At 53.3% G+C, this 13,734-nt stretch overlaps 2 protein-coding genes across 2 annotated transcripts in view; one reads left to right on the top strand and one right to left on the bottom strand.

Moving 5' to 3' along the window:
* LOC306809980 (chromodomain-helicase-DNA-binding protein 6-like) overlaps positions 1 to 12,572 on the bottom strand; it is a 92,436-nt gene extending 79,864 nt beyond the window's left edge. Inside the window, 2 exon segments of the mRNA XM_079321968.1 lie at positions 12,341 to 12,392; positions 12,396 to 12,572. Coding sequence (XP_079178094.1) covers positions 12,341 to 12,392; positions 12,396 to 12,455 — 112 coding nt within the window. The 5' untranslated portion in view covers positions 12,456 to 12,572.
* The window catches only part of NDRG3 (NDRG family member 3), a 378,731-nt gene that overhangs the window by 192,005 nt on the left and 172,992 nt on the right, over positions 1 to 13,734 (top strand). The gene's annotated exons all lie outside the window — the stretch shown is intronic.

Raw genomic sequence — 13,734 nt, 5'->3', positions numbered from 1 at the left:
CGATGCAGGGGGCTGTGGAGTCTGCAAGCTCACTGCCAGGCAGCACGCCATACATTCTCCTTCCCAAACAGAGGCTGTGGAGCTTTCCCAGCTCTGCTTACACAGCTACAGAAAACAAGACTCCCTCAGCATCCCATCAGGAGACGCTTTGCCAAGCAGCCAAGTGCTCTGCATTTCAGAGCTGCAGTAACACCCCACGGCTCCATGGGGGAACAGGGCACCGGCCCCGCAATCCTGAGCTGGACACGCAGCAGGATGAAGGAATCAATGGGAAAAAGCAGAGTATACTGAGGTCCAAATAACCCAAAGTAAGGGAGCAAATATGCATCAGGCAGGTACACACGTCCAGGACAGACAGAGCATCACACAACAGCCAACCCCAAGGCACACATCCATACTGGAAGCAATTTTCTGCTCTCAAAATATTTTAATCTTTAACAAAAGAAGGTGGGGGAAACAAGTACTGCTCTCTGTAGGGCCAGGGGAGCCTGGAGATCTGCTGATAAGGACACCAAAAGCACATTACAAACCTGCAGTATCTTCCCAGGATATCCACCTCCACCACCCCACCAGCAAACAGACAAGACTTTGACAGGCAGGCAATAAATCACCACAACCTCCTCATCCGTTGGAAAAGGAATATGGTGATGCTGCACAGCATTCCCCTCCAAAAAGCCTGTTCAACACCAACACTCTGCTCCCAAGCTCAGCCCTACAGCAACAGCCATGTCAGAGACCCCAGGGAGACACTTGGGCTCGTGCCACTGCCTGCCCAGAGGATGCTCTGTTGGCACCCAACAGAGCAAGAGAGCACACGCAGGCTGGATACAGCCCCCGGTAATGCAGCTTCAGTCAGCTGCACTTCATGACTCTCATGACAAGCTCACGTGGCAGAACCAGCAATAGCTCCTTTTTGGAGGGTTTTCAAATGCAGCTCCTAACCCAAGACCAGAACCACAATGACCTTCAGCAGCTGCACAGTGCCAGAGGGCTGAGAACTGAGGGCTCACTCAGAGCCCAGCAAGCCAGCAGTGAGCAGGGACCAACAGCACAAGGGAAGAGAAAGCAACAGAAGGGCTAAAACTCCTTCTGTTTGCTCAGTGAAGGCTCATCATGAACACAGAGCCATTCCTCACCATACCACACTCACACAAAGCACTCCAGCTTGCTGCAAAAGAGAGGGAAAACACATCTGAGCTTATCATAAAATGCATTTTCCTCATCACCTTCATGAACAAACCAAAATGAGGGGACACGCTACTCCCAAGAAGCACAGGAGTTGCAAGGTGGCTGTCTGCAGAGTGGGGATGCACCCAATGTCAGCTGTACCTCCTTCCCCATCATGGGGATGCACCCAGGATCATCTGTGTGCCCTTTACCACACCATCATCCTGTACCCAGGTATGCAGGAGCTACCAGGAGCTAGACAAATTTCTCAAACCTCCTGTGTCTGTTGCCTTCTGATCTGCTGGCCAAGAGTCTGACTCCAAAGAGTTGATCATAAGCCTCAGGCAGTAGATTTTAGTCGTCAATATCAGCAAGGCAAAAAAAAAAAAAAACAGAGGAAAACCAAACCAAATCTCTACAGTGCATTACCTACACAGTCAAGAGAGAAAGGAGACAGGCCAAGCTTGCCCAGACCCGTAGCTGGCACCCAGCAGGCTGGGCTCCCACAGGGACAGGTGCTTGATCACACTCAGTGCCAAGAGGCATAGCTTCATGGGAATGGTGAACTGGTGTGCAGGAACAAGTGCAGCACTCCTGCACACACAAGGCTCCACAGTGGCTCCCTGCAGAGCTGTATCCCACCAGCACGATTCACGTGCCTTGTCAAGAGCATCCCCAGCCCAAGCTCCTGACACATCAGCAAAGCCCACTGCACGTCACTGATGCAGCACTTTCCAGTGACCTCTGCTACCCATTAAACAAAAACATGCTCCAGTGTGGCCTCCAATCCAGGCCACAACACAGCCCAAATCAGCTGCCCTGTCCACCAAATCTTAACAAGTCATTCCTCCATCACCAGAGCCAAATTCTCCTTCTACTTTATTCACCAGTCCCAGCATACTGACCAGAAAGCCAACAAGGACATGAATGGAGTGTCCAGGGAACAGATAGTGACAGTGGCCATAAAGCCTTTCCACTTCTTCCATCACACTCCCAGCACCTAATTTCCTACTTTAAAATAAGGAAAATGCAATCTCTGTATCCACATGCTACAGGAATGTCCTGAGCTCCAAAGACAATAAAGCCTATAGCCAAGTGTCATTTCCACAGCTCTGCCACCCCTCTGGCACCCTGCTGCAGGCTGGAGGCAGCCAGCTCACAGCCCCTCTCCTGCCCTGTGGGAGTCAGAAGCTCACAGCAGCTCAACACAGTGGCATGACCAGCTTGGTGGCAACCAAAAATATACCTGGTGGGCAACTCCCCTTAGCCTGGGACACTCCACCCTCCACAAGGCAGGGAGCCCCACATGCCAAGGCAGGTGTGCTTCAGCTGCCATGGAGGCTGTGGAAAGCCTCTGGTCAGAGTGACAACACAACCCTAGCTACAGTTAAATGGAAATGGGCAAAGAAGCTCTGAGGAGACACTCTCAGTGCTGAAAGCAGGCTCTCTTCCCTGAAGTGCCTGGCTGCTACCCCTGGGTAGAGAGAGAATTGTCGGCTTTGCTCCTGCTGGCTTCCTGGACCAGCAGTGATGAGGAGCCAGACTTCCCAGTAGTGTAAGAAAAAAGCTCTGATGAATTACTGGGCTCAAGGGAGCACAGAGCTTACTGTCAGCTGCTTCAGAGACTTCTTGCATCAGGGCAAAACATCCAGCTGCTCTCCAGCTACCAGGAGGGATATAGAGGTTTTCAGCAAAAACCAGCACCCTGTGCACTCTGCACATTTTCCTGCTGCCTTTTATGCCTCACACAAGTGCTCAAAGCTTCACTTAGCTGTCCAAGTCCATCTTCAAAGGTCCCTGTCCCTACAAAGAAGCCACTAGGCACATAATTTAACCTTTATTAGTAAGAAAGGTATACAAAAGCCAGCTCAATCAGTAGACCTTCACAGCTAGCCAATCCAAAGAACACTTTATAAGGTTTGAGAGCTTTACACCAAACTGACCAAACTCATACTATCCATCCCAAGGCAGGTGGCATTCCTGACAGTACAGATCTTTTTCTCTTGCTGTTGTTTACATCTTACACAGCAAACTCAAGGTGCCAGAAAACAGCTTTGCCACACTGCAAACAGCTCCTCAGAGGCAAACAGAGCCCTTTGTGCCTCTATTTTCTAATGCTAGAATAGAGACAGAAAAAAATCAACATTTACATCAGGGCTACTGAGAAGGTGAACAAGCACAATGCACCTCAAGACTTGGCTATAGACACATATGAAGGACACATCTGACTCCCTGAGTGCTGAGAAGGCACAGCAGCAATTGCCACAGCCCCATATAGTGATGGAGACCCCACTGCACAGTCATGCTGAAAATACTTTCTTCAGGAATTTCTGTCAGTCTGCTCCAATTGAAGCTCCCTGCCAGACCTCCACAGTGGATGACTCTTACCCCTGCCAGTCACACACCTGATGTCCCCACAACCCTGTTTGCTCCTGTTACCTGCTGACTACGGTACTCCCCATTGTTCTTCTGCTATAACCAGAGTAAAGAAAATGGGTGAAAGAAAAAGTTGGTGCCCTCCTGCTTCATGTAATGAGCAGCCCACAGGAATGTGCCTGAGGAAACACTCAAGGAGCTGAATGAAATGTGGCCAAGTGACCAGCAGCTGGGCCACAGGAACAGAATTGCATTTTAAACATTTCTAGGCCCTCACAACAGGATGGACACCACTGCTTTGCCAAATGCCTCATCTGTGCACAGGTGGCAGAGTGGCAAGGGGTGTACAGTGACTGAAGGGAGCTCAGGGCCAGCTTTGCTTTGCCTACCATGGCCACATCTCAGACCACAGCTTGTGAGCACAGGCATTGAAGGCTGATCCAAGGTACATCTTGGTGTGTGATAAGTGAGCAGCTCTTCTTTGGGCCAGGCAGCACTGCATCCTGGTCCTAGGGATCTTAAAAAAACAGGAGATAAAGGATGTTCAGTTTGGTCTGTGCTCTCACACACAGAGAAGGCTGGGGGGAGCAGACAAAGGTTCTCCAGGAGCAGAAGGACATGTTGCTACACTGCTCACTCTCCCAAGCACAGGGCAGCTCCAACACCAGCTTACAGAGGCCCCTTGATTGATGCTGCCCTGTTGGAGAAGAGCTCCTGCACTCACACAGGCTGTACCTCTCCTGCCTGCACTGCAAACCCAGGCCACCCACTCCAGGGCAGGGCAGAAAGGTTGGCTAGCAGACCCCTGCCTGGAACAGGGCCAGGTTTTGGGGAGCCAAGCTGTTCATCAGCACCCAGGGAGATGACATCCCAAAAAACCACAGTGTGAGAGTTTTTGTATGCCATAGGAAGGTCCCACAGCTCACAAAATCTAGCAAACCTTGTTCCAAAATAGTGACAGACAAAATCTGCTCTTGACCAGACTTGAAAAGGTACTTTGAGAGAACAGTCTCCAGTGTTCAGATGCCATCTGTAATGAGACATTCTTCTCAATTATCTCTATTCCTCGCATTTGTGTCTTAAACCATACGAAGAAAGACTTAAGTATGGGAGGCTGAGAGCAGTGCCAATGAGAAATTCTTCAATTCCTCTTGTGCAAATGCTTGGGGTTCAGTGATGCCAGATCCTCAGCTATAGGCAATGTTTTAATACACTTGGTTAGCCCTTTTAACTACTGAGCACACAAAGGCCTGCCCAGACACACTGCAAACAGAACATTACCAAAAGTGCATATGGAGAGGTAGCCCCTTCTTGTCTCAGCTCATAAAGCCCTTTAGTCAGAGATCAGCTCAGGGAACAGTGAAGAGAGCATCAACCTTGTCAGTCTGGAGAGCCACAGCTGCATGAACATGGGCACACATGGGCAGGAGGGGTTCCTGCCAAAGAATACCAAGCCACTGTCACTAACCCTTGCTGCAGAGTCCTCATACCCAAACAGAACTGGGACACCAGAGCACACCAAGCTTCTTCCAATAGCACACAGGCAGAGCTGCTGTGGATCTCTCCTGGACTCAAGCTGCATTCATCCAGGGCACAGACACAGAGGATGCCCTGGACACTCCTGGCCAATCAGCAGCACAGTTATGGGGTCAGCCAGCCAGCAAGAAAGCACACAGACAGCATTAGCTGTATCAAGCTGCCAAGAAACTCTTGTCCCTGTTTGCCTGGCAGGTCTGCAGACAGTCTCCTCAGACACGTAACAACATGGAAGCCAGGTAAGCAAACCCCAGACAGAGCAGGAGAACACAGCTCTCACTGACTCATGTCCTAGTCCACTCTTACTGCACATACCTGTCCAAAGACCAAACCAAAATGGTTTCCACATCCCCTCTCCCTCCGTATTTGGATAAGTCACTCATATTCTGAACCCTGCCTGCAGCAGGGATCTCTGGAGCAACAATCACGCAACAAGGTTACATCCAGAAATCCACTTCTGCTCTGCTTCAGTCTCTCTCTTCCAGCTAAGGGAGCAGAAAGAGCAGGAAGTAGGGCTAGATCCAGGAAAGGGTTTAAGGACACTGTCCTCAGCCCTAGTGCCATGCTCCACTCAGCAGAGCAGCCAATGGAGAGCCTGTCTGGAAACCGGAGAGCAGCATCTGCAGATAACCACATTTCCACACCTAGCATGCCCTGTCAGATGTGGGCACAGCTGCACCTATTCAAACATATAGGTCCTACAACCTGCAGAGTCACACCTGAATTCAGGCCCCTGAATTGAAATTACAAGTACCAAAGCCTCAAAGAACCTGTGCCCACAGTGACACACTCCTTCCTTTGCCTTCAGGATTCAGGACCTTGGTCCACACACTCAAAGCACAGTGTGGGACTGGCATAACTCCAAACCAGCAACTTTATTGTCTGACAAACTCTCACCCTTCAGAGCAAGGAGGTGGAGAAGTCATTGTGACTGGCCCACAAATCTGCAACCACAAACCTCAGCACCTCACAGAAAGCACAAGCTTTGCTTCAGCCAGCCTCCCCACGACATCACTGCGCAGCAAACACAGCACAGCCTCTGCTGTCTGCGTGGAGGAGAGAAACCTGCTTTTATGTATGCACCAAAGTGCATGCCGGGAAAGGCTCAGATACTCTGGTGAGGGGCACCCTGCAGGGACTCAGAAAGATCACTGAGAAACAGGGCTTTGCTTGCCCTAAAGCAACAAGCAGGGAAGCATACAAATAGGAGCAATGGGCTGTGCATTCGCACACCCCACCGCACTCCTTCCGAGGCTAAGCAAGCTCAGGGTACAGCGAGGATGCACCGAGCATTTAAAGAAGTCATCAAAAATGACTCTTTTCAGATCCTCAATTAACAGACATCCAACACTTCATTTTATCTAAAGTATATTCTAAGTTCAACCAAAACAGATGAAAGATTGGGGGTTAAAAGCGCTCTGTGCATAAGACCTAGAGAACTCAAGGCAGTGGCTCACACAAAAATAGCAGCTTTCACAGCACATCTATAGCAAAGCACTAATGTTTATTCTTGTATCTAGGACTAACTTTAATTCTGCCTCAATGCACATATATAACAAGGCATTAATGTTTCTTAAAGAACCAATATTTCCCCTACCTATATCAAAGAAGTGGAAGTCCCCTGTAACTTTGGAGCACCCTTGCTCCTGCACATAGCTAATGCTGGAATTCACTTTCCAAGGCAGCAATACAGTGTAAGTTGAAGTGCAAAATGAAACCATGTCCATAAAACAAATACATATGTCCAGCGCAAGAGAGAGGGAGCACAACTCCCAGCAGTGGTTGCTTAGGGGGAGCATCTGGTAGCTGAAGTCCCTCAATTAGCTAAAGTTCTGCTTCTGCCTTCAAAGAAATACAAATGAAGTGTCTCCTGGGGGAAGAGGTGGGGGAGGTCTTACATCCGAGGGGGTTTGAACACAACAGGCAATAGGTTTTATCTCCACACAGGTCTGCTGGCAGCCACAGGGACACAGCTCCACTTAGCTTTCTCCAGCAGGGCTCTGCACAGGCTTCTGGCTGCAGTACCCCACACATGCACGTGCCCTTCCCACCTATCTTCCTGTGCCAGAGCTCCCAGGCTGCAATTCAATCAAGTAATTTAGGACCACATCAGATAGTGAATGAAACAACCATGCCCACTACTATCTGTCTCTCCATTGCAACCACGGGCACATTAACAGGACATGCAGCGAGCTTGGGGGCCTAGAGTAACACCAGCCTGTCCCTTGATACAGCTACTCTAATGCAAAGCAGGGCTCCACAGATCCCACACCTCTATAGAAACATTTAGAAAATACTCTGAGAATTAACACTGACAAGCATAACTTTTCCCTGCTTTAAGCACAGTCACCCCAAAAGGAACCAATGAATTATCTGCATTTCAACCCAGACTTCCCATCACAACTGAGAAAAATGTCAGAAAACTTCACCAGAAGAGATCTAAACTTAATCTTAGTAGGAAAAACAAACAAAAAAAATCCCAACCACCAGAGTAAAACAAACCACCCCAAAACAACCTGTATGAAGTTTGGGAAAAGGCAAGCCTGCAGAAGGCATGCTGTACCTCAGAGGGCAGACGTTCATAATATCATGAAGCAGCATCTCTCAAGGGGAAACCAGAGCTGGAAAATATGATGGGCACCCCACGGCCAAGCCAACATCTCACCCGCAAAGTAACATCCACACTCCTTGAACCATACCCAACACGCCTCTGCAAGCACATTGCCAGCGCCCACACGAAAAGCTAAGAGGGACTGAGACTTGGTTCCCATGCTTCTCATTTTCTTTCCTGGACTGGAAAAGAATGTTTTGCTCCTGTTAGAGCAAGATTTATACTCCCTACAGGCTGAGAATGCCTCGGAGACAACAGGCTGCAGTATGGAAACAGCATGCACCCCTTCACCTCAAGGCAGTATTTCCTCCACACAGAGAAGATCCACACACAAAGGATGGGTCAAAAGCTCCCATGACCCCCACCTGGTGCTAACATAACCCAGCACCTCCCTAAGCAATGGGCCCAAGGGCAGCACAGAGCAGGAGCTCTACAGTCAGGCATAAACTCTCCCAGCTTTTAGCTGACTTCTGAAAGAGCTAATTATGCTCAGGCATTCCCTAGAGCACAGACATAACCTTTCCCCAGATATCTGCCAGGGACTGGCCTTAAGTATTAAAGCCCAGCCACAGTGTCTAAGGTATACCTTAATTCTTAGGCTGACTGGACACATCCAACGTAACAATGCTAAAAATTATTAGCCACATATTGTCAGATTGCTAGGCTGCATCCCAGATTTTCCCATATAAGGGAAAGTTGAAGGCATTGTCCTATCACATGGAAAACATATTGCACCAGCCTGAGATGTTAGGAGCAAAATCAGAGTCTCCTCATGTCACAGGCTGACACCTAGAGAAGCACACTTTTCCCTTTTTGCTGCTAGGTTGATCAGCTTTCCCCAGCTCTGTTATTCCACCAGGGGCTGGTGCCAGATGATCACTGGAAGGTGGGAGAGGCACTGCCCAGCATGGCACTCACAGCACAGTGCTGCACAGGGCCCAGCACTTCCTTAGAGGGTTTTGGTCCCACCATCACCACGCTTGGCAACACAGGCAGTGACAATGACACCTCACACAGTCAAGAGCAATTCTGTTTCCATGGGTTTTTAGGGTGCTGAGAACCCACCACACAAACCCTGCATGTCACTACCACTCTGCCACAGCAAACATTGCTGCCTCACTGCACACAGACCCTTCACCCTCCTGATCATCTTCTCTCCCCTTGACAGCACTTGCTGGCCTTCAACAACCTCTGCTTTCACAGATTAGGGTAGCACCACCAACACCAGAGGCTGACTCCTGTGGCCCAAGCAGGAACTGGGGATGAGCAAGGAGAAATGCAGCCACTGCTACTTGCAGGAGCAAGGAAACAAGCCCTCTCAAGTGGCCCAAGGCCCAGTGAGACATCCAACCACTGAGCTTGCCAATGTCTCTTTAAGAGAAGCTGAGAGCAGCCTCCCCACGCATGCCTGTTTTCCAGGCCCAGCACAGGAGCCTGTGCTCCCGCACCAGGCGCTCGCTCCCAGCACAGGGCTGAGCAGCCCTCCTCCCTCCCAGCACAGGGCTGAGCAGCCCTCCTCCCTCCCAGCACAGGGCTGAGCAGCCCTCCTCCCTCCCAGCACAGGGCTGAGCAGCCCTCCTCCCTCCCAGCACAGGGCTGAGCAGCCCTCCTCCCTCCCAGCACAGGGCTGAGCAGCCCTCCTCCCTCCCAGCACAGGGCTGAGCAGCTCTCCTCCCGCAGCCAGGGTAAGCTCCTGCGCACTGATGAGGAGATACCAGCTCTTATCTGCACAAAGCCCAGACGGGCCAGGACACCACAGCAAAACACAAAGGCCTGCTCTGGCAGCCTCTCAAAAAACAAGTCTCACAAAGTCACCCAGCTCACAAAAACAGTTCACGCGCTTCTACAAAGCCCTCTTGAAATAACACAAACCACTGTAGTGAAACTCTTTATATTACCCACCTGTAGAAGCTTATGTGTTTGGAGAAATTCCTGATAAAATATTAAGGATCACTCAAGGAAGACTAGATCTTACACTTTTGGGGTGGAGAGGGGGCATAGATTTACTTCCAGTTGAAGAAATTGCAGTAAAAAAGCTGTCAGGAAAACTAGACACTCCTCTGAGAGCCTCATCCACCAAGCCACTAGAAATCAACAGACCCCAAAAAGACCCACAACACTGACCTCTGGGTCTAACACTGGAACACCTGGGACCAGCTACTTAAAGACAAGCAGCATGGTCCCTAAGGCCACCATGAAGGATAACAGAGAAAGAGGTAAACTCAAGCCATTAAGAAGGTATATACTACTAAACTAGACAGCAACACTCAGAACACAGTAACAAAGCCCCTGGCACTACCCTCCATAAGAGATGTGCATTATTCATGGATAAACACTGCAAGAGCTGCCTTAGTGTCAGAATCACACAGGGTACCCACACTGGCCTGCAGCAAGGGGCTGCAACTGCCTCCTCAGGGACAGGGCAGCCTGTGTTCCTGCTGGGAAGAATGAGAGTAAGGGAACAGGCATAATAAACAGCCATGGCTGCAGGGTGGGCTTCAAACTTCATCAAAGGCAAACAGAGATCACTCAAAGTCCTCTCCTTGACTTCAGCTTTTGTCTGAAGAATAGAAACATGTACTTTCAGTTCTGCACAAGGCACACACACACACACACTCTGACAGGATCCAGCTCTCCCAGTTACTGTGTTTTTCAGCTTGAAGCACTTGAGGGGCAACATGCAATGAGCTTCAGCCCACTGCCCCCATCTCTGCAGTGAAGGCAGTGCAGCAGTATGTCCAGCACCCCTGAAGGACCTGCAAGAACAGGTAGCTGTACCAATTCAGAGACACAGGCTGAATTAGCATGCCCAAAGACAAATTTCTACTTTGTAGTGGAAGAGGAAGCAATTTCCAGGAAAGGAACCCAGGGGCAGCCCTAAACCAAAACCAACCCAGCTCAAGGCCAAAATACTTGGGAGAGAAACAACTTATTTACTCCAGGAAGAATTTAGTCCCAGAGCAAAATATGCTGTTATTGCTTCATACTTTAACAGTTTGACCAAAACTGTAATTTCTCTGCAATAGAGCACAGCAGAGTTCCTGCATAAACGAGGTAAACAAGGAGCAAGGAGAGGAAAGACAGCACCTCTTCCCATACCATCACCTGAAAAGGGCCCAAAATCAACAGCAACAGCAGAGAAAACACCTTCTGAGAGCTCAGTGTTTCCTCTCCTCTAGCAACACTCTAATCCGACTGACTCCACGGCACTTAAAAGGATACTCTGCAAGTGAAGGGGTCATGGATAAACATTTAACAAGACAACAGCATCTGTCTGCCCCCCAGGAGCCCCGTGCCAGTGTGGGGAGCTGGAGGCTGCTGCCCAGTCCCACCAGACACTGCACAAGCACATCCAACCACCTCCATCCATCTCCCATCATTCTCCAATCCCAACAACATTTGCTGCATTTCCTGAGCAAGTCGTAAACAAGTAAAATTACTGGGCTTTTGACTAGAAAAATCCCAACTCCCTGAAGAAAACAAAGCAAGCATTTTTCATAGCAAAATTACCAAAATACTCTACCATATCAAAGGCCAGAAGCAGACCAGGCAGAATCAACGCTGCCTGTACCGAGGCAGCCTGCCTGGACCCGCGGTCCCCGACTTCACTGGAGTTCAGTGGAGTTGTCAGCAGGCAAATCGATAACCAGAGGGAGACTCGCTCTCAGGCGGGTGCACCCCCGCAGCAGCAACCTGAGCTGACGATTTCGCTTCCTTTTCCCGTATTGTTTGCATGCGTGTCTCTCACAGCCCCCATCCCACAAACCCCATCGATCAAGCCCAAAATCCACCTCCACGGCCAGTGAACGCCACTGGCGAACACAGGAGAACCCCACGGCCCGGCCGCCGACACGCAGCGGGCGCGATGACTGCGGCGAGACGCGGCTCCGCCGTGCCTGCGATGCCTCTGTTGTGACATGGCTGCGGTGCCACAGCCGACCCGCGTCTGCTCCGCGCGCGGCGGGACGGAACCGCGGTGACAGGGAGAGCCCGCGGCCCGGCGCGGTCAGAGCGGCCCTTGCACCGCATCCCCGCGCCCGGCTCGGCGGGGCTCGGCGGCGGGAGGCCCGCGCCCCGGGGCCTGCAGCGCGCAAAGGGACCCGCTTCCCCCCGACCGCCAAGTTTAAAGACTTAATTATCGATATTCTTGAGCACCGCAGCCGAGACGCCAGGGGGGAGCTGCGCCCCGCGGGCGGGCTCCGGCACCCCGCACCCGGGGGGGCTCGCTTCCCCCTCCCCGGCCGGGAGGAGCCTCCGCGCGGTGCCGTGGGGAGCCCGCCCCGCCTCCGGCCCCGCACGCCCCGGGACCCGCCGCCGCTGCCGGGGGCGCCCGACCCCGCGCTACCGGCCGACAGCTGGCGAGGCCCGGTCGGGGGCGAACGGCAGGGCCGGCGACACGGGCCGCGGGCCCCCCCGCGCTGCCGCGGCCCGGGGGGCGGGGGAGGGCGGCGCGGACGGACTCGGGGCACCGCCGCCCCTCCCCGCGGCCGGAGCCATGACAGGGCCGGCGGCCACCCCGGCCCCCGCCCGCCCCGCGGCCCGCGCCGCCGCCGCCGCCGCCGCGTTCATTCATAGCGCCGCCCTGGCGCAGCCCCGCTACCGGCCGGGCCCCGCCGGGCGAGCGAACCCAAAGTTCGGGACAGAACTTACCCAAAATGGCTCCGCAGCCGCCCCAACACAAACAGCTTTTATTTGGTGAAGTTTAGCCCAGCACCCTGCAAGGACACCCTAACCTCGCCCGGGCCCGCCCCCGCAGCGCGCCCATTGGCTGTCCAGAGCCGCGCGCCACCGCCCATTGGCGGGCCGGCCCGTCAGCCGCGCGGCGCTCGCGCCAAGCTTGGCTGCAGCGCGCCCGCCGCTCGCTCCATTGTGCTCCTGTTTGCACCGATGAGAGCGCGGCGCTGATTGGCCGCGCCGCCGCCCCCGCGCGCCGCCGCCCCGCCCGTGTGCTCCACGTCCGCGCCCGCCGAGCGTTGCCCGGATGTGAACCGGGGCCGAGCCCCGCCCCGGGACCCGCCCGTGCCACACCGCGACCTGCCCGCACCGCCCCGGGACCGCCCCGACCTGTGCGCCCCGCGACTGCCCGCCCCGCACCGCCCGGCCCTGCTGTGGGGCTGCCTCTGCCCCGTCCCCGCAGGCGCTGCCGCTCGGGTCCGCCGAAGTCCTCGAGGTGCGAAGCGCCCGCGGGCGGCCCCGCATGGGGCGCGGGAGCGGCCTCGGAGGCCGAAGGCCCGGAAGGACGGAATGCTGCTGCTCAGAAGGGCGCTCCAGGAGATGGGCTGGGAGCAGGCGCAGGGCTCGGCTGGGTAGCCCACCGCCCCAGGGACACACCTGGCATGGAGCAACCAGCACAGTTTGGGCCCCGCAAGCTTCTGGTCCAGTACCAGTTAATAGTGAGCGGAGCCTGCCGAGGTGGGTTTTCCACTGGAATTCCTCACAAGCAAAGCTCTTTGGGGTGCCTGTTCCTGCTCACAGTGTCGAGGACTTTGCGCTGTAGCCACAGTCCCCAGCACCCTGCAGCGGGACCAGCAGCACCCTTTGGTGGCCCGCAGTGCCTTGCCTGCTGTTCTGCCTGGGAAGGGGGCAATGCTGGGGAAGAGGAGCAGGGCTGACTCCATCCTCCCTGCTGATGCCGAGATGCCATGGCACCAAAAGAGACTACTGAAGATAATTAGCTTTGCTGAGACTCAGAGTGATTAACTGAGTACAGGGGAGTCCTCATGCAGCCATACTGCTTTCCAGGCCCCTTGAGAAGCTGGCAGAGCCCTGTGCTGAAGTCCTGGCCTGTTCAGCAGCAGCTGGCACTGATGTCTTGTGCTGTCTGGCTGGCATGTTCCCTTTTTGCCTCCTGCTTTCCCCAGATGCTCTCCCCAGAGCTGTGCAGCTTTTCCACTGCTCATGGAGATCTGCTGAGCAGCACAGTGGGCAGTGCTGGTGTCCTCTGCATGCACCTGTCACTGCACACTTGTAGATTAAACCCAGACAAGGGACATGGCTCCGTCACAAAACTACACCCACCCCATTCCTGGGCTCCTCCAAGTTCC

The sequence above is a fragment of the Erithacus rubecula genome (assembly GCF_903797595.1).
Source record: "Erithacus rubecula genome assembly, chromosome: 18".
In the NCBI taxonomy this organism is placed as follows: domain Eukaryota; kingdom Metazoa; phylum Chordata; class Aves; order Passeriformes; family Muscicapidae; genus Erithacus; species Erithacus rubecula.
Note: the sequence above shows the minus strand (reverse complement) of the source record. Positions and strands in the feature narration are given on the sequence as shown.